The sequence below is a fragment of the Atractosteus spatula genome, chromosome 20 (assembly GCF_055471065.1).
Source record: "Atractosteus spatula isolate fAtrSpa1 chromosome 20, fAtrSpa1.hap1, whole genome shotgun sequence".
NCBI classification, from domain to species: domain Eukaryota; kingdom Metazoa; phylum Chordata; class Actinopteri; order Semionotiformes; family Lepisosteidae; genus Atractosteus; species Atractosteus spatula.
In genome coordinates this window covers 16,626,444-16,653,645 of record NC_142725.1, presented here as the reverse complement: position 1 = coordinate 16,653,645, position 27,202 = coordinate 16,626,444, and the positions used below count along the sequence as shown (strand labels likewise).

At 45.2% G+C, this 27,202-nt stretch overlaps 1 protein-coding gene across 9 annotated transcripts in view; it reads left to right on the top strand.

Annotated features, from left to right (window-relative positions):
* pik3cd (phosphatidylinositol-4,5-bisphosphate 3-kinase, catalytic subunit delta) overlaps positions 1–27,202 on the top strand; it is a 47,053-nt gene that overhangs the window by 5,418 nt on the left and 14,433 nt on the right. Inside the window, exons 1-12 of one of the 9 annotated variants that reach the window (XM_088938126.1) lie at positions 2,374–2,518; positions 10,200–10,371; positions 11,981–12,209; positions 13,031–13,263; positions 14,186–14,365; positions 15,704–15,859; positions 17,281–17,370; positions 20,539–20,760; positions 24,298–24,394; positions 25,265–25,395; positions 26,092–26,142; positions 26,779–26,946. In XM_088938126.1, coding sequence (XP_088794252.1) covers positions 10,231–10,371; positions 11,981–12,209; positions 13,031–13,263; positions 14,186–14,365; positions 15,704–15,859; positions 17,281–17,370; positions 20,539–20,760; positions 24,298–24,394; positions 25,265–25,395; positions 26,092–26,142; positions 26,779–26,946 — 1,698 coding nt within the window. In that variant the 5' untranslated portion in view covers positions 2,374–2,518; positions 10,200–10,230. Of the gene's footprint in view, positions 1–2,373; positions 2,519–2,724; positions 2,954–7,540; positions 7,595–10,182; positions 10,372–11,980; positions 12,210–13,030; positions 13,264–14,185; positions 14,366–15,703; positions 15,860–17,280; positions 17,371–20,538; positions 20,761–24,297; positions 24,395–25,264; positions 25,396–26,091; positions 26,143–26,778; positions 26,947–27,202 lie in introns of those variants that run through there. The other 8 variants (XM_088938130.1, XM_088938123.1, XM_088938121.1 and 5 more) reach the window with 8 other exon arrangements.

The window sequence follows — 27,202 nt, the reverse complement described above, 5'->3', positions numbered from 1 at the left end:
TTTGTTTACAGACTGCTGTGTCCAGTAAAGAAAGGGTCTGACAGGGAAGGTGATTCACTGGGGTTTGATCCCTGAAGCCAGTGTAACACAGAAAAAAAAACTTGCTCCTTTGAAAACTTAACAGGTAAGGTATGGGATGACATGGTGGGGACACGCCCAGCCAGGCAGGATAAAGTAATTTCTCAGTTTAAACCATACAGTTTGTCAAATACAAGACCACTAGTTCACCAGCTGACCGTTTCTGTGTTTCTCTGGCTTCTGATGTGTATTTATGACTTCTGTCCATCCTTTCGAAGAAAAAAAAAATCTTTCATTTTAAAATCTTTACGTTTTCAAAATGCGAAAACATCTTACAAAAATCTTTGCAACAGCGAAGCGACGCGAGTAAGAAACCTGACCCTTGTTGCATTGTGAGAAACCGGAGGGTTAATTTTGAAAAGAGAAGATAGGACAATGTTGGTTTTAAATTGTGTAGGTTAGAGAACATCGGGTGTAGGCGGATGAAGAAACAAAGGGCTGCGGTTGACAATTCTAGGGTTTTTCAGAGATTAAGAGGATAGCTTCAACACAAGACAGGAGAAAGTTAGAGGAAATTGGAAAATTTGAGCCCTTCATCATCCAGGCTGCCGTTGAAGCGCTGACGTAGGCTGTGAGCTCACCCGCCTTATCTGCATTTTGGAGTGCGGTACTATAAGTAAGGGATCGTCTCTAATGCAAACTACGCTTAAAACGCCATCCTTCCTGTACTCTCCTGTATTAGAAATTATTTAAAAAACTTATGTAATTATGTCTGACGGTTTGTTTATACGCAAAGGGACAACATTCACCGTTAAGACGTCTTTCGTGTGCTGTTGTTTGTATCATTTTGTTGTGATGGTAAAGGCCACATGTGTCACAGTTCGGTGAGGCTGCTGCTGAAGAACACGAATTTCCAATCCCGGTCCTGCAGGGTTTTGTAACTCACAACTATTAAATCATAAAGATATGTAGCAATTCTAGTACGATGGAATGAAATGGGTGATTTGTTACATGAAGTGATTTAGGGATCATTTAGGATTAAGATCTAAGTATATACTTAAATCTAAATCACTTCAGTCCTGAATGACTACAGCTTTTTAAATTGAACAGATGACGTGCTTGATTCACCAGTAGCTGACAGGTGTGACCAGTCTTAAGAAACTAACTGTGTTGTGATTCTCCAGGACCAGGACCGGTGACCCACAGTATAAGACCAACTGAATTGGCTCTCCAGGACACCCGAGTCCTCATTCTAAACTCATGAAAAACTGAGAACAAGTCATGCAGCGTGAGAACATCATTTAGAACATTTCTGTTCTAGACAAGAAATAAAATATGTAGTTTCACAGGAATTGTTTTTTTAGCTCTTCTGGGCTTTTTTTTTTAGAAAGATCAACATTTCAGTTGGCAAAAAAAACCCCATTGTGCTTATCCTGTGTTCAGACTCAGAGTGGCACACGCAGCTCGTGAGCCCTTTATTTCTCAGGAGGATTTAGCTCCTTCCTTACTCTGATTTGTGCTCACTGAGGCCTTCATCTCTGACATCGAATTGCGCATTCGAACCCGAGACATCTGCGCAGGGAACATCACCGGGGATGGGAAGGCAAACAGGTCTGGTGTGAGTGAAGCAGGGTGATGGGTGTAAATGCGATGACATGTGTGCATCTGATGCAAACATGACGAGACATTAGACTTCCTGCATAAGCCCTGGCAGTGTCTCAGCAGAAAGCTATAACTGAAGCTGTTGCTTTTAATGGGCAAGATTGCCTTTTGTTAGAAATGCCGGTAATGTCAGGAGCAATCCACTGAAACAAAACTAAAGCATATTGACACCTTTTTTGAGAAATTTGATTTCCTGTTCTTCTCTTCTGCATTTTGGGAATAGTTCTGTATTTCTGCATTCAGAATCGTTTGTTTATTTAGGCTGTGTTTTTCTACATGAGTGTATAACTTAAATGTGCTGCCCCAAGATAATCTCCTGTTGGTTTTTAAATGCACAGCCAAAATAAAACATTTCCCTTTCTTGGCAACTGAAGTCTGGGAACCTTTGGAGCGAATTTAACCTGCAGACGTTAACATGATTTAAAGTGAATTGTACTAATGTGTGCCTAGCACCAGCTCTGTTTTACAGGAGAGCTGAAAAATACATTAGAAATATTCAAATATGTGCAGTCTATATATGAGCAATTTGAAAAAAAAAGTGGATTTTTCTTGAAGACAAAAAGGGACAATATTCAGGGAAAATCCTAGTATTAGTTATTCACGTTTAACTTGCTGAATAATTTCCCTCACTGAAAAAAGAGCACGGTATTGGAAGACTTCACTGACTGATATGATTAAAGGAACTTCTGTAGCAGTCAGTTCAATATTATTGGGTGTTAAGATCTTATTTTACCTGTATGGTGACTGGTTCTCTCCCAATCGCGGTAAACGGGTCTGGTAATATATTTGTTTGTCTTTCCTCCACACGCTGCATCTCTGCAGTCCATCGAACGAGACGGTAAATAAATTGCAGTTTTATTCCCGTTTGACATTTCTTCCCCCGCGCCGCGTGGTTATTACATTTTAACACTGTTATAACGGGACAGGCGTGCAGAGATGAGGAGGCCAACCCGACCGCCCCCACCCTCTGCTTTCACCCCGTGTCTGGGTGTGAACTTTTGAGACGGTCCTCAGGCGTAGTTCCTGCTTTGCCCGCAGTTGAGAGAGTTCTGCTGCAGCCCAGGCGAGGTGCGTGTCGCGGAGCCGGGTTTTCACCTCGCAGGCAGCTTTCCCGGGAACTGCAGCGAGAGTTTTGTTACAAAAAGCGTGCGGTCCCCCGGTCGGGCAGAGGAGAGCATCTCCGTTAACGTCTGCATGCTGTATACGGGGACAGGACATCCATTAGCGATGGATAAATGGGTCTGCCAGTGAGGCTCGCATCACCGGAGCACGGGCAAGTAACAGTCTATCATTTCATTGGCTTCCAGTTATTAATTGTTTTTTTTTTTTAAATATATATGTATGTACTTGGACGTTTTATGTACTGTACTTCCTGCATGTTGACTCCTGGCTTATCTGTAAATGGTATAACGATGCGACGATACAGTGTATGGAGGAGTATCGGGAGAAAATGAGATGAACACCTAACATTTCTATAGTCCGAGAAGATGTACTCATCACAGGCAGGGTGGTGCTGTATCTTGACTTTAAGGGTCTGGCTATTGGAAAGGTGTTGCTGAAGCGACAGCGGTGTACATGCTTGAAGTATCTGCTGAAGTTCAGGGTCTTCAATGTCCGTTTGGGGCTAAAATTACACCCGCTGCGGTTTTGGATTGATAAGAAGAAACTATGCCCTGTTGCCCACCTGTTATAGTCTGTTTCATCACTCGAATACGAGAGAGTGGTCGGCCGTGACTGTTACAATTCTAGGGAAAGACAATTGCTAAATACTTGTAAATGTCAGAGGCTGCGAAAATGTATTACTCAGCTCATCCCCAGCCCTTCGCTTTGAATAATTTATGTAACCTGTAAGGTTCAGCTTTTTGTGATTGACAGTCTCGAAGGTGAAGAACGCTTGCAGTTTTTTTTCTAGGAATCATCTTTTTTCGCCTATTTTACTGGCGCCCTTTGACTGGTGAAGAAAATATTATCCGGCTTCTCTTGAAACTCTTACGTTTCCTGCTGCTGTTGAAGTTGTGTAACTGATTATCTTAGGAGAGCTTCCAGTAAGCGCTTGATAAATGTTTTTTTTTTGCATTTTCCTAATAACTGTAGCCCATGTTTTGCCAAGATTTAGCAGCTGTGTGTTAAAAAAATATTTTTGCAATTGCAATAGAAATTTCCAGACGAACTTTTAAAAAACTTTTTTTAAGTCGTTATGTTCGATTCTGACGCACAACACTCGCTCAGTTATTTTGAACCCTGTCATGACTTTCATACACAAGGGCATTTGTCAGCAGGATAGACTGAATGTGGTTCACTTTGCAGCTAGCCTCTTCTCGGCCTGACCTGTATGGAGTAAATCCAGTTTGCATGTGGGTGTCAAGCTGATGTGCACTGTAGAGAAAACAAACATTTCAAAATAACATTAAATGTACTCTCCATTTGCGGGCGGCTTTCCCAGTATCGGGAGAAAGTCGTTTCCTTTCTTCAGCATTCCTGTTTCCTGCAGGGAGTCTCTGTGTGCGTGGGACTCCAGATCAGCAGGGATCCAGGCAGTTGTTGGGAATTCTGAATGAAACAGTCGCAGCCCTGTTTATGAAGGGCGTGGGGTGACGTGACGTTTCCACGCTGGAAGAGATTACTGGAGCTGAAGATTTTTGTGCTTTGCCTTAATGTTTGTCTAGTATTTCTGAGCTTCTGTTTTAAATATTTACTGCGCGGGGGACAGTAGGTGTCGACTCATTTCACAGCATGTAAAAAGGATGCTTTTATTTTATTTTCCGCACACAAAATCAACAGCGTCGCGTCCTGAAGCACTGGAAATTATTATGATATGCAATGGAGCAAAATATTTATTTTTATAGGTTTACCGTAGGGAAACATGTAGTGCCACACTGCATAGGGAGATCACCTTGTGTTTGTTATACAGTACCATTCTCCGCTGGGCAGTGGATTGTGGGAGAGCAAAAGTATGGGATTGAAGAAAGATTGTTTACAACCCGCCGTCATTCCTGTCCACCGTGACAAGCAGTTTGACTGCATTCCTTTTGCAGGCTATCCTGGGACATTTCTCTGTTGACAGGCTGTTTTTATTCCGCGTTTCTTAACTTCCAAGACAAAGCTGACTCAGATTCCTACCCGGGGGGGGCAACACGTTGTGTGACGCTCCTGTGCGATAAACAGCCCTGTTGTTATTTCGCACCACATTGTTTTTATCACATTTTGGAGGAGCTGACCTCCTGTACAGTTTGAAATTGGGAAAAATCCATTACTGGCACAGAAGCCAGAGAAAGCGGACATATCCATTTCATGTTTTTAGGAGTTAGTGCTGCCGCGCTCACATGTCTTGAGTCCTGGGTTCGATTCGTGACCGGAGCACTGTGTCTGTGGAGTTTGCATGTTCCCCAGTATTCACGTAGGTTTTCTATGAGTACGCTGTCCAGATGAACAATTCTCTGAATTGTGTTTGCCTGGCCTGGTGCCCCCAAAAAAGGTGTATCCTGCCCTGTGATTCTGGGTTGGGCTTCTGTTTTGCGATAAGCCTTACCCAAAATAAGCAGCTTTGCGATAATGCATGAATGGATGGTCAGTTTTATTGTCTCTTCTTATTTCGTTTGTACGAAGAGTTCCAGATGAGGAAATAAAAGTTTTAATTGAATAAATAAATCCTGAAATTACTGCTCCCCGCAGCCATGAAGGCAGTCTTTTTCATTCATGTAATGACTGTGTTTTGTGGATGTTTTTTTTTGCTTTTTGTTCCTCTTATCACTTTCCCTCTCTTTCAGTACAGAAGTAGGTGCTCATATCTGACTCTCCCCCAGGATGCGTCAGTGAATGTACAGATTTCTTAGATGGACAGACTTTTGCCTGTGCTTACATTTGGCTTTCCTTTGTGTCAGAAGAACAAAACTGCTTAGAACCCATTAGGCTGAGCTGCAAAGCTGCAAGTTCTGGAGTGTTTCACTTTCACCAGTTCCACTGAGTTCCAAGCTGCTTTGACCAATGAGTTAACTGATTAACGAGAACATTTTCAACTGGCTAACTGGAACATTGCACATTTTTTCCATGGCTGTGGCCCTGGCTGACACCTTAAATCCTCAGTCGGCGGAACTTCAGCTCCTCTGCTGCACTGCTTTGACAGAACAGTTTGGATGTCATCTGTCTTTTGCTCTCTGCTCGATCAGAAAACACATCAGTATTCGTGAACCAGCCCTAGAATGGGTCACGCCGGGCCTGCCTCGATAGTTATTCGTTTTTGAAAAACAACTTTTTAACAGACCGTCGTACAGCACAGATCCTGTTGCGAGAGTTTCAGCAGTTGTTTACTGTTTTGGCTGAATAATACCATTGTTGGGAAGGGCTTACTGGCATTCAGCGTTCTGAGCAATCAAAGCTAACCTTTAAAAGCTATGCGATCTTGTGCTTGGATGCCCCTGGCAGCCTCAAAATATGGAATGAGATGCAGACCCCCTGTGCCAAAGCAGAGGCCACTTAGCGCCTTGTCAGGATGCAGCAAGGTCAGCCCAGGCCTAACCCAAAGCACAGATCTGCCTCGGAGTGTGAACACTGACTCTGTACTGGCTAGTGCCTTCACTCTGGACTCTCAGGTCCCACTGCACCTGCGTTCAGTTTTTACGAGCCCTGGGTGTGATATTGGCTGCCTAGCTCGCTGGTTACCGGTAACTGACAGGTGTCTAGCAGTTGTGATGGACCCTTACTTGGCTCATATCATGGCTTATGATGGAACGTCTTTGCTCCATGACATGTGTTTTTGGGTAACCCTGGAAAGTTTTGTACTGAAAATGTGTTGTTTGGGATGATCTGATGAGGTTCCATATTGCTTTGTTAATTGTAAGAAAAAAAAAAACTCTCATCTAGCAATATTGTCTGTGTTTGTTGTTAAGTTGAAATAATTCAGTTTGTGGATCTGAGCCGTGATTGCCAAGAACCTCTTTGGGTTTTTTAGATTTGTTATCTCTTGGGTCCACAGACAATCCTGACCTTTCAAAGTCTCAGACTCCTATAGTTGTGCTACAGCAATCTGCTGCCTTTCTTTTTGCAGAGCCACTCGATTGGTTTGGACTGGGACTGTTTGAGCTGTCAGAATGGGCCCGTTCCCATGTGTGTGGAATTTCACTTTTTTTTGAAGGCTGAATAATCGCGGAGGAGTGCGGCGTACTCTGCTGAGCCTTTTCCCAGCATGCTGTTTTGTGAGCGTCTTTGCTCCTCACCAGCATGTGTCACCCCCCCTTTTAGTTGATACAGTCAGCTGCAGCATTTACAGGAATCAGCTTTCACCGTGGAGAAGCCCACCTAGGAGTGCAAACTCTCGAATGCTCATTGGCGATAATGATTCATCTTGACAGTCAATAAGTAAAAAGATGAGTAACTTTAGCAGTGGAGGGTATAATAAGACGGTTTTCATGTAGTGCAGTTGCAGCATGATCTAGAAAACCTGCAGATATGTACAGTACATATACGGTAAATAATTATATAACTGCTGTTTAAGGGTTGATCTCCATCTGTGGTATTGTTTGCCCTAAACTGGAAATATTCTCAAACTTAGAATTTTCTTTTTTTCTAAGAAAGGGTAGCCTGGTAATTGAGATGTGTTTCTACTAACTGGCCGCTAATTTCAGTTTATGTTTGATTGGTTGGTTTTATTTGTAATCTTGATTAGACAAAGGTCAGTTGGCAGCTTCTCTCTTCCTGTGGTGCTGCAGTGAAACACTGCGGTGACTCATTTTCGTCAGGGCACGGCTAGCGATCAGCCGTCAGGCAGGAGAGCTCAGATTCAGTGGCGCTCCGGGACTGTTCAGCGCCTGCCTGCTGGTTCTGTCACTGCGTGGCTACAGCAGTCTGCCAGTGTTCGATTTCCAGGACCGACGCAGGCCTGGATAATGCCAGATAGAAGGGACTGCTGAGACTGTGGGTGAGCATTCCGAGGTTGACGTCAGTCGGTATTTTGACTAAGCCATTGCATTAGCAAGAGACATCAAGTTTGTGACAACCTTCACTGTCTCAAGTGAAGAGAATCTGGATGGAGAAACGAGGGCTTTAGTTACTGGAGTCCTGGCCTGAAAATTTGCATTTTAAATCAGTGGAGACGAAGCATTTCCTGAAATGGAAAAATATTGATTTATTTTTTTTTGCTCAACTCGGGTGTTAAGGTTTTGTGCAAGTGTGTGAAACCCACTTTTGAAAGAACAAAGCTTGAGCTGTTTCGGTGGGGTGAAGGCTGTGACAGGAGTAGTAGTGAGGTGAACGCAGTGTGGTGGAGGGCTGAGGAACAGGTGACACAGTTTCCTCTAACAGCATGAATTTCCCTTCACGTAAAGCAGTCCCCAAATTTCTATGCTCCTCTAAACCTCCAAAGATAAATAAAGATGAGCAATAATATTCTATATAATCTCGTGATATCAGAGCTTACTGGTGAGAAAAAGCTGCTGTCATGATAGACGTTTACTTACATAAAGTTCCTTTTCCTCACATCGCAGATCCCTAAGAATAATAAATCCAGTCAATATTAAAAGTGAAGTACACAAAAGAGATTGTCTAAAATGAAGATGAAGTAAAAGTGCTTAAATATAAGCGTTTTGAAGTCTGCTCTTTGCCATTTTCCTGCACTGTGACCCTGCTGTGATGTTATAAGAACAGAAAAAAAGGTTACAAACGAAAGGAGGCTATTTACCCACCTAGCCCATTAGGTAGTTAGTAGTTAATTAATCAAAGGATCTCAGCCAGGGTATCAGCTACAACATGGCTGTGTAGCCTGTTCCAGACTCCCACAACCCTTTGGGTAAACAAGCTTGTTAAAGTGTTAAAGCTTGATAATAGAAAATAAAACAAATTATTGTTAATTTATACAGAAATTAGGATGGCTGTTGTATTTTGTAGCTAATGAAATGTCTAAAAATTAATGTAGTGTCATTATATAGATGTATTAAATTGGCTTCAGACTGCCGTGGAATAGGAAGGTGTATTAATGTTTTCATTTCACCTGGTTAATTATAAAGTATCATTCAGAGTGACAACCTGGAGACTTTTTACTGTGCAACAGAGCAATTTGAATGACAGACCTGGGTCAAGGGTATGACAGCTGTGTCCCACCCAGGATATGAACTGGCAACCTTTAGCCCTCAGTCCCAATCGCTATAGCGCACTGCTGCCTACCTGCTTGTTTTACTGGCAGAGAATTTCGAGGCATAAAAAAAATAACATACCATAATTAGAAATGTGCATGCAAAGAGAATTAAAAAGCACTATGCTATAATAAACTATAATATAATTTTGGTTTTATGGAAATGTTTTATTTCATGTCTTATATGAGCGTGACCCGTTCAGGGAAGAGGGAGCAGATTCTGTCCCAGCTGCTGGTGTTGGCTGGGTTGTTGTGGACATGTGCATTCATTCATTTAGCCACAGTTCACTTACAAGAGTACCAGCTCAGAGAGGGAAGTGTTTTTTTTGGTCAAACTCTAAGTGGTGCAGTTACCCGTTAGTAAACAAACTCTCAATGAAGACATTTGAGAAAGTGGAGGAGTGGCCTAACTTCAAAAGCTGTCCTTTTAAAAAATCTTTTCCTAAATTTTCTAACCCTGAATTCAGTCACACACACGCATTACCTGCACACCTTTGTGATCCCTTTTGACAGTTTACCATAGTAAATCTGCACATGAGTACATCGTGTTTGCACTGTGCATATTCCTTGCTTTGCTTCAACCCGGCTTTAACATTCTTCATGTTGATTGTACCATTATAGACCACATTCAACTTTTACAAAGCTGTGAACAAACCTTAGCAGTCAGTTGCAAAATTTTGTTCCAACCATATCATATACGTAAGGAATCCCTTACTTAAATCTTTTTTCAACTAGTGGCAATAAGTTGTGCCACCAGTTCCTCAAAGTACAGGCAGGCCCTGCTTTGTAAGTGATGTACTGAGCAACGAGCAACTTGTGGTTATGTGCGAATAGCAGGGCCGCATTTGCAGTCTCTGATTGGGTGTTATAATGATACTGCACCCTCTAAGATGGAAGTAGAATATTTGAAGTGCAGAGTGTAAAAAAGGCAAAAACATTAGAATGCCTGTTGGCTGCAGAGGCGCTTCCTGATTGCTCAGGTGTGGTTGTGAAAAGATTCAGAGGTAATGCGTTGGGGTTTAGTCAGAGCACTGCGACTGTGCCAGTCTCAGACTGGTGGGGGAAGGGGTGATGCCCGCCTGCCGGGCATGTCGTGGTTTCTCTGGAAACGGCCAGAGCCCAAGGGCAAGCCCCTGCCCCTGCCCCCTGCCTCATGTGTCTTCCCCTGTCTATGCCCATTCCCTATGCCCCATGCCACCTGCCCCAAGCACCGTGCCCATTCTCCCTGCCCTTGCCTCTGCCCCCTGCCCCTGACCATGTCTATGCCCATTCCTCATTATCTCATTTCCCCTGCATCAAGCCCCATGTCCAATCCCCCTGATCCCTGCTCCCTGGCCCTGATGTCTTGTGGCTGATGGTCAGCTGGATTGTGATTGCAGGTGTTCCTCTCCTGCAGCAGGGCTGGCAGCAGCTGAGCAGTGTCCACGATGCCCCCGGGTGTGTCCTACATTCAGGATGTCTGGGAAGAGGCGGAGAGCCCCGAGGTTCAAGTCGACTTCCTTCTGCCGACAGGGGTATACCTGAACTTCCCCGTGCCACGCAGCGCCACGATCGCCAACATCAAGAAGGTATAGAACTGTGTTCCAGTCACGTGCGGGCGATATGATCTGGGCCTTCACCTGGAAGTGTGTGGTGTGTCCAGAGGCAGTTGGGGTGGGCGTGCTGACCCTTCAGCCTTGTTTGTTGTGCACTGTTGTGGTCATAAGAGCTGGACAGCTGGACAGGGGAGGGGACAGTTGTGTCTGTGAGCCTCTGGACAGGAGCTCTGCTGGTGTTTCAAGGTTTGATAATTGAGATTTTGTCGATGTCAGATAGAACAGTTTTGCTGTATGTCAAAACTGTTGCCCCACTACTGTCACATGGGGATATTTCTCAAGAAAACCACAATGTCAAAAGGTTTATAACTCTTTTTTTGTAAAAATTGTTTTGGGAAACAAATTAGAGTCCCAGTTAGGGGAATTACACTTAGAATGTTCTTTATAACGTGTCAAAATTTAACACAATTTTTCCTTTTAAATCCCAATGAAACACTCAAAGCAATAGTTTCTTGGCATTACTGTGCAATGTGTTTTTTTACTGTTTAGCCACTATTGAATACTGACTTTCTGTAATTGAGAACTTCAATTAAGAAACTTGTACAGCTATATTTCATAGCTTTCTTTGCAAAGCATGTCTCTCGCTGTCACTTAGCTGTCTCCATGCTCTTTTCATGTTTTCTTGCCTTGTGCAATACCTACTCACACTCCGGCTGTCTGGACTGACAAAGCAATTTCACTCCTAAAATGAGAAGCGGCTTTGAATCCTGGTCTTGCTGCAGGCCAGATTCTTTTCTTGATAACCAGTTCTCTGCTCTTGCCATTCATCCAGTTATCCTGAAATCAGGCAGGAGTTACAGTCACGCGCTTCTTTTCCCAATAAGATAAATTAGGCAGGCAGCACACGTGCGTCAGTGTGTTAGATGGCAGATCCCAGTTTCATAGTTTGACAAAGTTCACCATTTAAACAGTGGAGTGACACTATTGGCCACCAGGTCACAAGCTATTTTTATGCACCGCAGAGGTTTGTTAGCACAGGATGGAGCTGGTTGGGTGTCCATGAAGGAGTGTTCTGGCATTGCCCTCTTATTTGAGCCAAGACGCTGTAACTGTACTCTGCTTAATCTGTGACAGATGAGGGGACAGGGAATACTTGGAGCCTTAAGAACAGAACACTAAAGCACAAAGCTAACCTGCAGAGGAGTCCACATCTTGTCTGAATGTTGATGTGCAGGACCCAGTAAAAAACATTTTCCCTGACATTTCTCTCTGTCTCTCTCAATCCTCCTCTGCCTCACCCTCTCACGCTCCATCCTCCTCTCCCTCCCCCCTTGCTCTTCCTCTTCCTCTTTCTCCATCCTCCTCCACCTCACCCCCTCACTCTCCATCCTCCTCCTCCTCACTCCCTTGTTCTCCATCCTCCTCCTCACTCCCTGGTTCTCCATCCTCCTCTGCCTCACCCCCTCACTCTCCATCCTCCTCCTCCTCACTCCCTTGTTCTCCATCCTCCTCCTCACTCCCTTGTTCTCCATCCTCCTCCTCACTCCCTGGTTCTCCATCCTCCTCTGCCTCACCCCCTCACTCTCCATCCTCCTCCTCCTCCCCCCCCCCCGCTCTCCCCTGCTCCTCCTGTGCGGTGCAGAGTGTCTGGAAGAGAGCCAGGACCGAGCCCCTCTTCCCCTCGCTCAACGACCCCGACGCCTATGTCTTCACCTGCATCAACCACACAGCTGAGCGGGAGGATCTGGAGGACGAGCAGCGCCGGCTGTGCGACGTGCGGCCCTTCCTGCCCGTCCTGCGGCTGGTGGCCCGCGAGGGCGACCGCGTGGAGAAGCTCATCAACACGCAGATCAGCCTCCTGATCGGCAAAGGTCTGTGGCCACCTGTGAGCCTGCCGCAGCCTGTCTCGCTGAAATAACTCAGCCTGCTGTAACACCAGGTCCCTCTGTTTCCCTCGGAGTGACGTCTTCATCTTAAACCTTTCCTGTTGTCATGTTGCTCACAGGGTTTAGCAGACAAATCGTTGTGCTTTTGTTTTTCTATTCCAGTTCCTGAATTGACATAATTATTTGCTCAGTTGGATATGTTTTCCATTTGGGTCTTCTGCAATCCATCCGTTCATCCATGTACCTACAGCTGAGGAATCGAGTTTTGGCACTTTTGACCCATATTGGTCGATGCCAGTGGCCAGTTAATCTGATGATATTGTGCAGCTGTTTCTTGAAAGAAGCCAGTTGATTATTGGCTGGATGGGTGGTTTGTTCCGAACACCCGCAACCCTTTCTCTTCTAGAGAAGTTCTACTTCTTCTTAGACCTGAAGTACTTCCCATTAATTGCACTCTGCCCACATTCCTGAAGCGAGGTTCTCAACTGAAATAATAAGGCTAATTAATGTTGCTTGTTATGTGGCTAAATGGCCAAAGAGTTATTCATCCCAGCCTGACCTGGAGAGAAGAGTTCAATCTTTCCAGTTACTGGACTAGCCAGGTCAACGGGGTGACAAGAGCTCAGGGACAGTGAGGGCCGAAGAGCTGGGTAAATGTGTCTGTCGAATTTTTTCCCCATCCGAAGGCAAGGGAGGAAATCCCACCTGTCGTTAGTCTCAGCTCGGCTCAGACGAAGCCCGGTGTTCGGACAGGATGTTAGGGGACCCCCCCCCCCTCCCAAGATAACGCTCATCCCCCTCCGCAGGTCTCCACGAGTTCGACTCCCTGAAGAACCACGAAGTCAACGAGTTCCGCTCCAAGATGCGGCCGTTCTGCGAGGAGAGGGCCGTGGAGCGGCAGCAGCTGCCCTGGGAGAAGTGGATGGAGTACAACTTCCCCTGCGAGCTGGAGCCCTGCCCCAGGATGCTGGAGACGGGGCTGCTGACGTCTCGCATCAGCCGCAAGTTCATCGTCAGTGTCAAGTTCGAGTCCAGCGAGGTGAGTGTGGCGGGGCCTTCCGGAGCCCCTCGTGTCACGCGGCTTTGAATGGCTTGATGGGTGTTCGTCCCTGTGAACGCACCTTCAGCTGCCAGGAAGTGTTTACAGCAAGAGACCGTCAAATAGCCATTAACGGCAAGAAGGCAGGTCGTAATTATCAATGAGATTATAAATGGTGTTCAGAAGAAAGGATTGCGCCAAGCCTGTGAGCTTGTAAGAGCTCTCAAGAGACGCTTGCTTCACGCACAGGATGAGCTCGGGCCCAGGTGGTGAAAGCTCCCATCTGGATCATGTCACTGGCATGTCACTGTCGGCCTGCGCTGTCGGTTTCCACGGCGTCAGTGAGAGACGCACCAGTCCTCCAATCAGCAGCAGCTCTCCTGTCGGGGGCGGGGAAGCGGGCGGCGAGGGGGGCGGAGCCAGGTCTGCCTGCAGGTCCTCATCCCTGCCCTCAGCTGTGAGCCGACACAGCAGGAAACTGTGATTCTGAATAGGGGTGGGATTGATAAAATTCATACGCCAAGGGAGAGACCTATAGTCTCAACAATAAGCAGTAGATCCCGTGATCTTACAGGTGCAGAGTTTGAGACCCCCGAGGCCTAACCCCTCACACAGCCTGTCCTTGTTCAAATGAAGCAGCCAGTGATGAAGCATGCCGAGTAACTCTGTAAAAGATACGACTAGTATGACCACCGATAAGAGTGAGACTTAAGAACTCCTGCACCAGGAGAATCATTAGAACATAAATGTTTGCGCAGCAACAAGATGCAAATATTTAACTTGCCCTCCTTCACCTCACTGTACTGGTTAATCAGGATTAAAATGGGCCGACTCATTATTCATTGAAAACTGGCTTTTCCTCAGCTTGGATATTGTAACATCTGTCCCTCCCCCTCCCCTCTATCTCGATTCCCTTCCGCAGGAGAGCTTCGCTTTCCAGGTCCAGCCCCAGGACGTCCCGTTGACCCTAATGCAATGCGTCCTGAAAAAGAAAGCGACTGTCTTCCGGCAGCCCAAGCAGGAAAAGCCTGAGGATTACACCCTGCAGGTGAAGGGCAGGTGTGAATACATCTACGGACTTTACCCCCTGAGCCAGTTCAAAGTGAGTCCCCCGGCGCTCCAGAACTGCCCTGTCCGAGCAGCTTTGTCCTGAAACAAAACGAGAGTATCTTCCACCAGCCCCGAGCTGGTTGTGTTGCGTCTTGCCGGCTTGATGGTCTGAATGTGCTTGGTTGTGTTTCGAATGTGAGAAAAGGAGAAGCTGTGCTTGTTTAATGTTTAATCCTTTGAGACACCCGGGATTTTTTTTTCCCACTCGGTGTCAGCAGTTATTTTTCTTTTTGAACCCTCTCTGTCTGGAGCCCGGGGCGGGTCTGGGCAGAGCGTGGCTTCCTCTGTGTCTGTGTGCCGGCCGTTCCCTGTGTCGCGCACACAGGCGGCTCTGCAGCGCGTTCCAGGTGACCGGAGGAGAGACGGGGCTCCTCCTGCCAAGGGGCTGGCTGGAGGTCTCCCAGCGGTCAGGTAACGTCCCAGCCCCTGGCTAGAACCTGCGATGTTTGGACAGCAGGGCCCACTAGTGTTCGGAATGAACAGATTCACTGGCTGAGCAGACACCAGCCCGAGTGTCAGACCCTTACCTGCTGTGTGCTGTTTACATAGTTCTTCTCCCTTGATTCATCCTGCAGGGCCCATATGAAACTGCTACTTAACACTTAACACTGAGTGCTGTTTTTTTATACTTGCGTTATTACCAAATTCTTGTAGATTTCTGGAGTTTTTTCAGATTATTCTGTATATTATTGAAGTGCCCGGTGGTGGTGTTGACACACTGATTTCTCAGAGTTTGCACCTCAGCAGTTGAACTGAGGCCCGGCTGTTGTTCTTTTTTTTTCACACACCAGCTCGGGCTGCTCTGCGAGATGTGTGGCTTGGAAAGTTCAAGATGATACTGAAACTAAGCACCTCTCACTACCGTGATTCATGTGTTTTTCATTTTCAGCAGCCACAACGGTCATAAGCGCCGGTTGTTTTTCAGGAACTCTTAAGGATGGCGTCCTGCTTTTCTCTGCAGGTTAACGTACCAGTGCACCTGTGCTTTATAATTAAAAAAATAAGGCCCTTGGCACACACAATGACGAGGCATTACTCTCTGTTTCACGTCAGGCTTTAAATGTTAGTTTGCATCACAGGGATTACGTCGATCAAAACAGGTACTCTGATGTAATAGCAGCTCTTGTAAGCTTTCATGGAGTCTCATGCTCTGCTCAGCCTTTTCTTTTGGAGAGCCTCTACGTCAATATCCGCGCCAGAGATAGCAGGACACCTAACAGTCTTAACCTTCACAGCCCACGTACTGTTTGTCAGTGCAGCTTTTGAGTATGTTTTGCAAAGTTAACACTGATGAGCTTGAATTTTCCCTTTTCTCTTCTCCTTCCTCCAGTACATCTGTTCCTGTCTGCACAGCGGGCTGACACCCCAGCTGACCATGGTGCATCACTCCACGATCAGCAAGCTGCAGGACGAGCAGGGCGGCTTCATCAAGCACCTGTCCAAGAGTCGCTCCTCTTCCAAGCCTCCCCCGCTGCCTCTGAAGAAGGTGAGACGCGACCTGCCGGCCGGCGTCGTTCACACAGACCACCGCTCCTTGTCCTTCGACTGGACAGGACTCACGCCGAGCCCGTTTTCTCGGCACTCTGCAAACACTTTTACCCAAAGACGAGGGGTGGGACCCATAGCTCAAGCGCCCGCATTTCTGAAGCGCCAAGTCAGTGTGGGCGTGTTGGCGGAGGGGTTGAGGTTCACCCGAGTACGGTAATTATCTCCGCATCTCTTCGTCTGCCACCCGGGCGTTTTTCATTCTTTTTATCTCGCTCCGATGCGGCTCTCTGGGTTTTCTGCCCGATGCCGGACGGGGTGCCTGGTTTGTCGCCCTGTTTAGAGCGCAGCATTTGGCTGGGTGCTGCAGCACCTGTCCCACTGTCAGAGGACGGGATAAAATCGCCATAGCGACTCAATAGCGAGACGTTTGTAACTTTTGAAACCCGGGATTGTCCCGGAACGATGTATATTGATGTCAGCCTTAATTACAGTAAGAAATTAACTCGGCAAACAACTGGAGGAACCAGAGGAGATGCAGTGGATTTAGAAAATATTCCAAACTTGCTTTTTAGCACTTTTTAAACAGCCTTTTTAACACTTAAATTTACACATTTCTCAAGCGTCCAGTGGCTGTACTTCTGTGGGTTGCGGTTTAACAGATCTGAGGCAGACAGCTCGCTCTTTTCTTGTCCTTGGTACAAGAAAAAGGAAGGCTTAACTTTTGGTTTTTATTTTGAGCATGAACAGTGCCAGCTATCTCTCCACAGTGGGTTTCACACTCTGCCCGTTGCAGAATACCAGATCGCATCAGAAGCTGCCCAGTTTCTCAACAGCTCTGCCCGGTGCTTGCAGAATGCTGGAGTTAAAAAAGGAAGGCTTGAGTCACAGTTCTATCATTACATTTTATGAGCAGCATTTTATGCAAGGACGGTTTCACGTAATGTTAATAACAATTCAATCTCAAATTTGAAAAAGAATTGCTAAACCGCTGTTGGAGTGCTGCCCTGTCTAAATGAAACCGGTGTGCTTGAATGCAAGTAATTTGTTTTCCTAAATGGACTTATGAATTTTTGTTTTATTAGCGTGTTTTTTAATGACTTTTGCAAACCTGCTTGTTACCTTGTTCAGGCCTGAAGTGGCCTTTGTATTTTTCTCCGTACCTCTGAGAACAGAGTTAGAATCCAGTGTAATCTGGAGATCAGCACCGTTTAGATTTCCTTCTGTGCAAGCATACATATACACGTCTATCAAACTGGAGACCTTGGCTCAGGTTTTTATCATTGAAATAAGGACATGAGAAACGTTACAAACGAAGGAGGCCACTCGGCTCCTCCAGGCCGTCACAATCCTAATTATGTCAAATTAGTAACATAATTTGCAGAAAACTCATATTTCTGTGTATTTTTATCCTCCTCTCAGCAGACCATTTGCAGCCTGTGGTCAATAGAAGAGCCGTTCTACATTCACCTCGTGCAGGGCAGCCGAGTTAATGCCGACGAGGGGATGAAGGTGGGTGCTGCTGCTGCTGCTGTTGCTCTGCGATGAAGTGCTGCATCAGGTTGTTTACTGATGTTTCTAGAGAGGAAGACCCAGAAAAAAAGCCGATTTGCAAGTCATGTGGTCATGTGACCTAACCGCATATTTCCCATAATTCATCAGAAGCGGTTTCGTGATACTTTTAAAAACAGGAAGTGGGGAGGAACTATCTGGCCTGTACTCCTTGCGCTTAGCCCTAATTCTTAGAAAAAAGAAGAGCTGATTTTTTTTGTCACTCATTCTTAGTATCACCCTAACCCCTCTCTGCGGCTGGAGAGAGAGAGAGAGTTGAAGAGAACAGAGAGGGGGGGGAGCAGCAAAGCTGGTAGTCTTGAAACATCTTTCAGAGATGAATGACAAGAGGATGCAAGGGCAGACCGAGGAGAAGTGAGAGTGGGCCTGCCTGGAAACGGCGCAAGGCCCTCCCTTTTTTACAGCTCATCGAGCTACCAAGAAACCTTCGAAAACCCTTTCTTCAGTTCAGGCCAACACTGTCTTCGTTTTTTTTTTTTGCAATAAAAAGGAATGGTTCCGGGGGCAGAGGAATGAAATGCTTTACTAAACACCTCAACGTTGCATAAATTCCCGCCAGCTAATTTTTTTTTATCTCTGTCCATAGATGAGCACCTTTCCCATTAGAAATTCCAAAGCTGGTGAATCCTTGCAGGGTGACACTGAGCTCTAGATCTTCACTAGCGGTGCTGTGACCTGGTTTCAGCACTGTACGGCTACTGTTAGTCATCAGATCTCGCCAGACCTCTACTCCCATTCCTCTGCATGTTCACGACAGTCATTTCTGTAGTTTAGAGTTGTTTACTTCTTACCTCTCTTGAGCATCACCTCTTGCGAGATGTTTTTCATGCCGATCAAAACGCTTCAGGCACGTTTAGATATGAGACGCATCTGGGGTTTTTTTTTAAGCGTGTTTTATAAGTTTCGACCGCCAAGTTCATGCGTCTGTATAAATGTTAGCTCCCTGCACAAAAATGCTTTTGTTTTACTGGGAGGAAGACGAGAATGATGAATGATAGCAATGGATGTTGGATACAGTTGGTTTTGAGCTGTTTTTTTAAAAAAACATGCCTTAGTAAGTATCTTATGAAGTTAGGAGGTTTATATGCTTAAAAATTAAAGTGTTCCTGATGCAGAATTTATAATGCATTAGGATTTATACTGGGTATTTTTTGGGGGGTTTAAATCTATTTCTGTTAAGCTAGAAAAAATATTCTTGTGTTTTCAAGTTGTGAGAAGTTGGTATTACGGGTCTCTAGCATTTTATAACCAATAGCATGTTTTAAGCCTGGTGATAGGGACAGTTTCATAATCACAGCAAAGAACGTACATACACAAATATTTGCTTGTTTAAGGTGTCGACTTATACTATGTAGGCTGTGCGAGACAGATGTATCTGCTCAATGGGAATTTTTATTTTGAAGTGTGGGAACATGGTGCGTGACCTTTCTCAGAACCTGATGAGCAGCTTTTTAAAGTCGTTCTGTGTGTGTGTCAGAAGTGCTCCCAGGAATTGTGTGTTTGGGGGGGGGGGGGGTTGAGGTGCAGAATGAACTTATTTTGTCTGCGGTCAGAAGATTGTCCGAGACACACTGGAGATTCTTGAAGGAAAGTCCCTCATCACTGGACACTCTTACTGCAGGAACAGGGGATAGGGAACAAGAACTGGAGACAAAATACAGTATACTTCTAGTGCTTTTGGCTGCAGTGTTGCAACACTCAGCACTGGGTCCTTACCATGAGGCTGCCAGGCAAGCTACTCCAAATATGCTCTATATATCTGGTCGCTCTTGCATTTATGAGGATCTGATGGCACTACTGAATTTGGTTTCAGAGCATTTGGAGACATTTACGACTTCAGAGTGCTTGTGTGTCAACCATCACAGTCCTTAAAGGGTAATATTAATTGACACAATGCTACCGGCAACCACTGGGTGTGGGAACTTTAAAATGTGCTCTTTATTCCTAGAGCAAGTGAAGATGTGTTCTGCAGACAACATGATACAGGTCATGTAATACATCATGGTTATCAGAGATTTGTGCGAAGCAGCCAATGGATTCAGTTCTGTGGTGCAAAATTTGTTTGCATGAACGGTAAGAAAAGCCTCAAATGAAAACACATAACCAACATCTGGGTGTTTCTTTGCAGTCGCAGATAGTTGTAGTGGAAGATGCCTTGGGTCAGGTTCTCCAACAATAAGCCTGATTCAGCGGCTCAGAGATGTTGTAAATAGATTATAGATTCATATGACTGCGGCTGGAGCAGATTGTGATGCGCCCGTCTGGTGTGAATAAGATGTACATTGTACCACAGTGCCGAATTCCTTAAAGTCCGCCATGGGATCTCGACATGCAGATTGAGCAGCGCTGCCTGGTTTTGTGGGGGAGGGGTGGGGGAGAAAGGGAGCAGACAGAGCACTAACCTGGAGCAGCAGAGGCAGATCAGCCTAATGCTCCCCAGCCTGGCAGGTGTGATCCCGGAGTTTGTCTCGTCCTGCCTAGTTGCATGTGTGCTGTAATGTAAGACAGCAGTCATAGATACAGCCGTGTGTCAGAACTGTGGCAGCCTCCTTTGTTGTCTGGGAGACTACAGTGAGCTCTGGCGATCATATTTGTGTTGTGGTCGATCAACTTATTCTGTTGGTGGTCTTGCAAAAGATCCCTATCACGGCCACCATCTGGGTCACATACCATGTGCATATTTCATTAACTGTTAACAGTGGCGTGCTGTGTCATGTCCTTTGTGCCATTAGCTCCTAAAAGTGCATTTCTGTATCAGGGTCCACACTCGTGCGTCGGTAGCTGAGATGATGTCATGACACAGTGCTCTCGGTTTTGCAGGCTATCAACAGCAGATGCCTTTAACAATATAAGAATACGGTTACAAACCTGAGGCCATAATGACAATTGGTATCCAGTTGATCTGTGGATCTCATTGAGCCTTTTCTTGGCTTAAAACTGGGCATCGGCTTCAAAAGCCTGGCTTGGGAGCTAGTTTTGTGATCCCTCAACCTTTTACGCATAGGAATAATTTTTTAGTGCTTCCCATCATTTTACGATTGCTGGCTTTTAGCAGTGCGAGCACCACGGGCACTAGAGCACAGGTTTCACGCCTCCTCTGTCCTGCAGCTCGTGGTCCAGGCTGGCCTCTTCCACGGCAGCGAGATGCTGTGCAAGACCGTGACCAGCAATGAGGTGAACGTCTGCTCCGAGCCCTTCTGGGACCAGAAGCTGGAGTTCGACATCGGCGTCAGCGACCTGCCGCGCATGACCCGGCTCTGCTTCGCGCTCTACGCCGTGATCGAGAAGACCAAGAAGCCCAGGTCCACCAAGAAGAAGCACAAGAAAGCTGTAAGTTAGGTGACCAGGTGGCGTGAAGCGATTGGGGTTACAGCAGAGCTGAAGCCAACTTGCAAAACTGTTTAAGAAATGTGTACGCGAATATATATATATACTCTTAAATATTTTTATTACTCAGAAGAAAACGATTTGAGGCCCAAGCGGAAATAATACATGTAAATCCTTGTAACTTAAAACATTTAATAGTTTATATTTCAAAAATGAGAAAAGTTCAGTAGGAGACAATAAAATGTGGCTCTGAAGCATTTCAAGAATCAAGAAAAATGGGAAAAATCGTGATTTGTGAATTGTGATTCCTGTTTTTTTTTTTTCATTTGCAATCGCCAATAATTTTCCCATCTGAAACCCTTCCAATCTGGGGTCCCCGAAGGTTAGTCAGCTGCTATAAAGATAGCTGCTGCTGTCCTTGTAGCAGAGCCCAGTGCGCCCTGCTCACCCCCTGTCCCCGCATGCCTTTGAGCGCGATCACATCATCAGGGGCAGGGGGCATGGCTCTCTGAGCCCAGGGCTGCACGACAAGGCGAGGATGAGCAGGACAGCTCGATCCCACCAGCTCCCGGCAGCTCCTGCCAGTCGGGGAATCGCAGTCAGGCGGGAGCAGAGATCCCAGTGTAGGTCCAGGGTCTGCTCAAATATCAGGGTACCAGCAAGACTGCAACTCTTCTGCTGGGCACTGTGGGCACCATGGGGACATGCAGTGTGTCAAAACACAACTGGCTCTGCCACGGCGTGTTAGAGGACTTTTACAACACAGGAAGTCGCAGCCGCAAGCCGAATCTCAATATAAGGGGTATTTCAAAATCCAGTGGGTAAATAGTCGAAACTAATTAGTTGTTCCAAATAGAACGTAATGCAGGAATTTCCTCTTTTTTAATCATTGTTGTGAATGCTGCTGTATGGTACAGGCTACCAAACCTGCGAGGAAGGCATGCAGAGGTACACAGGCACTTTCAATCTCCGGCACTGGTTTCTGAGTGAATGTTTAGGTGAAACTGTGGTTGGGAAGTTTGGTCATGTATAGTAAGAGCATCTGTTTGTCTAACTGACATCCGCACTGCCGTCATTGTCTTTCAACCCCTTTTAATGGAAGTAGTAGTAAAGTGCAGACAATTTCCTCTGTGGTCAGAATATCATGTCAAGCAGATTCGCTCTTAAAAAAAAAAAAGCTGCCAATCATCGCTAATTTTAGGCTGACAAAGTTCAGAAAGGTTGCAAAATCAGCAACATTGTTTAGAACATGCATTGAGATACATTGTTTCTCAAAGCACTTTACAGAAAAAATACACTGAGAGGAGACAGCAGAATTGCAGTTACAACAAGGGTTTGGAATACAGGAGGAAAGCCAAGGAGCCGAGGGGAACCAGTTCCATACATAAAATCCCCTTTAAAGAAGAACATTTGGAGTCTAGATGTGAAAGAGCTCAGGGAAGGTGACTCTCTGATATCCTTAGGGATGGAATTCCAGAGCTCTGGGGCGCAGCAGGAGTGTAGATGGGCTTGGGGGACAGACAGGTTACCAGAATCAGGTGAACTAAGGTTGCAAGGTGGGGAGCAGGACGATAATGACTCAGACAGGTGCTGAGGTGCCAAGCCGTGAAGAGCTTTAAAGAGGATTTTGAAATCGACACAAGACTGGACATGAAGCCAGTGCAGGGACTTTAGGAGCAGTGCAATCACTTGTGCTAGACCTGGTCAGTATTCTGGCTGATGAATTTTGAACATACTGTAGTTTGTTCCATTTGGATTTACTGTAGATACTGTACCCCAGCGTGTGGGGTGTTACACTAATGTTACCCTCTCTTATATGTTTCACTTTAAAAATATTACAAATATTATTCAATAATGAAAAAGCAATGTTCCCAAGATAGATGGCAAATATTTTGATTTATTGAACCAAGTGTCAAAATTGTTGACACTTATATTGATATTTATTATATGCCAAATCCAGCTGATAGTTGCCTTGCATTTAAGATCTTGTGAATTATTCAAGTAGAGCAAACTTTAAAGTTAGGGCACCTGCATATTCTCTGTTACAGGTGGCAGTCTTCAAACACAACACTGAGCTTGTCTTTTTTTAATTATCAGTACTGTTGAAGCCTGATACATAACATACATAACTTACACTAGGTATAAAAGACAGAAATTGAGCTCAAGTAACTGCGGAGCTGCTATGATGCTGTCTGTGCTATACCCACCTCTCTTGAGTATGGCAAGGAAAGCAGTCAGATGCAGTTTGTGTCTTATCGCAACCGAGGAGGAAGATGGTGCATGTGTTCGGCAAGCAGAACATGCTGTTATAGTGCTGCTTCTCCTTTCCATTCTGCTGTACTTCTCGAATTCTGAGCTGGAGGAGAAGTCCAGGGGAGACAGACCTGAAAATTGAGAAGTTCACTGCGGGATGTGAAGGTTGTTTTTTCAGAGGAGTTTTGTTTTTTCAGCATCATTTGAGTCCTGCTTAGAGCACAGCTGGGGAAGGTTCATGACTTCGGCCTGACGGACATTTATAAATATAATATCTTATCGATAGCACGCTTATTTAAGGAGGTTTAGTCTTTGTTATTAAATCTTTCTCGTTTAAGATGTTTGTTTAAGAAAGTTTTATCGAGTAAAGATTTGTAAGAACATAAGAACAGCTATTAAGACATTTGTTAAAAGAAACGAGAGTATTGGCTTTAACATCATGTCTGGGTAGCTTGCTTCACACTTCCAGAACTCTTCAGGTAAAGAAGTGACACCTGTTTTAAATGCATTTCCACATCGTTTACACTCATGCCCTCTGATTCTTAAGGAGTTTGCTGGTGAAGAAGTCCTGTTTGTAATGGGACAAGAGCTAAATTAAAATCCAAACCTGTCATATTATGATTTTTGCCCAAAAACTGTCCCCTGGTGCTTTGATTTATCTTTTAATTCCATCTCTTCAGGGCTGGTGGGGAGAGAATGTTTTTGCAAGAGGTTTTGAGGGGCAGTGCCAGCCCCTCTCTGGCTGGACAGCTTGTGCCTCGTTGTGTTTTGGGAACATTTTTATTTTTATCCAAGGCTGAGGAAACATGTTGCTCTGGCTAGGGAGCAGAACACAAAGGAGAGTTGAGAGGTTGAGGAGTAAGAAAGAAACTCATTCAAGCAGTAGTGATATTACGCAGAACTGCTTCTTACTTGTTGGCAAAGAGTTTTGTTCTGTTCTGATTCAGATACTTTACAGGAAGCATGCTTTCATCCTTTTAAGAGTTCAAACATTGTAGGAAACATGCTGTAAGGTGTCTGTGTAACAGGAGCCCCTTGTTTCTGACAGTGGAAACTTCTGCAGTGGGGTGCACAGTAGTAGTAGCAGTATGAGTCTTACTCGATGATGTTGTCGTGCTGTTAGACTAATGTGGTGAATTCTTATTATTCAGTTCTGGCGAGGATTGTGCTGGAGATAGCTGAACCATAGAGAAAATAATCTAAAAGGTTTGTGCTGATAGTGAAGACAAACCTGTGTTTCTGATCTCAGGGAAGTGAGCTGATCTTAAATTCTGTTTCCCACTGCAGGACTGTCCTCTTGCCTGGGTGAACACCATGGTGTTCGACTACAAGGACCAGCTGAAGACTGGCAATGTCTCCCTGTACACCTGGCCTTCTGTTCCAGGTACTGGCTACGGGCACTGGGTTCACTAGCCAGACACTCATCTCCAGTGGCATTTTAGAATGCAGTTTTAAGACTCGCTACTCATTTTTGATAGCTTCCCTTTCTTATGCTTCATTACAGTCAGGTCCTACTCAGGTTGCACCAGGAGGAGAAATATGGGCCTACACTTCCCTGTTGGAGGAGTTTGCCTCTCTGATTTATTTTAAATTTGCTTTGGGCAGTTTGTGTCAAAGGAGATAAAGAGTCTGTTTTTCCTATTATAAGCAATCAACCAAAGTCGTTTCTTAGATTTATCATGCCTTTAAGACACCTTATATGCTTTTATTGTGTTAAAAAATCTCAGATGCATAGGAATCTTTGCTCTAAACTGAGAAACATATTCCAGAGAGCAGCCACTTGTCAGAAATGCAAGTCCTGACTACTCCAGAGTGGTGGCTGAATCTTCAGGTTGGCTGTAGCACTTGAATTTGAGTTGTGCCCTGCTAATATGGAGAGAAGTCAACTGTAAACACTAAAGCAAAACAGGTGATAACAAGCTAATTAACTCCAATGTATCAGTTTTTCAGGATAATTTTTTTTTCATTTTTTCCGTTGATTAATTAGACAGTTGGACTTTTTCTGTAGACAGAAGACGCTCTCATACAGAGGTACAGATTACAGTCTTGAAACAGTGCAGCAATCTTATTCTAGTTAAGTGATAGGCGAATGTAAATTGAAAATTGCTAACAAGGCTCTAACTGCCTAACATACCAAGTGCATTGCCAGTGAAAACAGTTCACTCACTTAACAGTGCACTTTGGTGTAAACAGAGGTGTTGTGCGTGCTTCAGTGTGAGGAGAGCATTGCTGAGATCTGGCCATGTGCTTACAGATGACAAAGGCGACCTCCTGAACCCCATGGGTACGGTGGAGAGCAACCCCAACACTGACAGCACTGCTGCCCTCATCATCCGCTTCCCCAGTGTCAGACCACACCCCATTTACTACCCCTCCTTTGAGAAGGTAGGTGAAGCCCAGGAAGACATTTATCAAACCGCGGCATCACACTTTAGCCTTGCCATAATAAAATGAGCACTCCGCCACACATAGAAAATGCAGATGTGACTTTTTTCTGAATATCTCCAAGCACACATGTGAGCAACTCTTAGTGCATTTCTCACTGACTGCACTGGTTGTATTGTATGTACTGTATTGTATTGTTGTATTATTGTATCATTTTGTTACACTGTGCCGTGTTGACTGGGTTAAGCTGCTGTTGCACTGCAATTTCCCTCACGGGATCAATAAAGTATCTATCTACACGATGACCAACTGCATTAGGCCCTGTATGCCAAATTCTCAAGTGCTTGTGCCTCATTCCTTTTGTGCTTTTTTGTTTTCTCATCTTTCTCATCAAGTCTGCTCTGTTCAGGTTAAAAGAGTGGGGCTGTTTACATGCGTGGTTTGAAGTGCTATTATTACTAGATTCAATGTTCTTTATAGCACCAGCCTCTCTCGCATCTGCTTGCAGTCTGTGCTCTCTCAGCGGCATGCAGCTGTGCCTCTGTCGCTCTCTGGTGCAGCACGTCTCGGTGCCTGAGCAGGTCGGAGTGGTGTTTGGAGGGGAACACTGCCTTGCTGTGGTTGTGGTGATGATGATTTTCTATTCTCATGCTAACGGTTCAGTTCTGTAGTTAATAATCTTCCCTTCCCCTGCAGATCAGTGAACTTGGAAGAAATGGGAAAAAGACTATGGCGTCCAAGGAGGAGGTAGGTGGGCTGGCTGCTGAAGAGCAGTCACATGCTCTCTATTTAATGAAGTGTCTTTCTCTAGCACCTGTTTAGCTTGTCCAGCACTATGTACAAGAGTAAAAAATCTCTAGATTGGCTAGTTATTATAAAGGTTGGCACGGTGGCACAGTGGTTAGCATTGCTGCCTCGCAGAGCTGGAGCCCTCTATATATTATTTTCCTCTATATGATTACAACTGAATTCTCCTGCACATGTCTGTGGTTGATAGGTATCTAGTACACTCCAGAAGGGCAGGTAAAATACTTTGATTTGTGGACACACACCCTGACAGACAAGGATATTGAGGAATCAGCAAAGCATTTTCCATTTTCTAATCTATCTTTTTTTATCCTTGCGTATCATAATGGAAATACAGTCTGTTCTTTTGAGCTTTCCCTTGAAGGACAGCATACACAGCCCTGCAAAAATAATATTGATGTATATTATAGGGAGTTAACTGCAGTTATGATCATGTCTGTGTTGTAGCTATGTGGTACTCAGGTTAAGAACAAAAGTGTGAAATACAGTAACTAGCACTGTCCATATGATTACACACGAACAATAATTTATTGAAAAACATTTCAAACGCTCAGCTTCCTTTGCTTTCAATGACAGCTCCTGAAGCTGAGTGAAATAGTGGAGAACAAGAACTACACAGAGTTCTTCGAGGACGACAAGGACATTCTTTGGAAGCTCCGCTACGAGGTGCGAGAAAAGTACCCCGAGAGTCTGGCCAAGCTCCTGCTCATCACCAAGTGGAACAAGCACGAGGACGTGGCGCAGGTGTGTGGGGCTGCACGGGAGGGCCTGTTGTCTCTTGGACAGACAGAGCGGCACTCTGTAATGCAGGAAGAGGTGCATAGAAAAATACTCTGCACTGAACATGTGCCACACAGACAGGTAGTTGACATTCAGACAGGTAACAAGAACAGGTTTATTCCCTGCTGAAAAGAGAAGAAAAGAAACACAGCGTTTCGGCTGTGGAGCCTTCTGCTACTTGAACTAATTCAGACAGGGAGTTGACATTGAGACAGGCAGT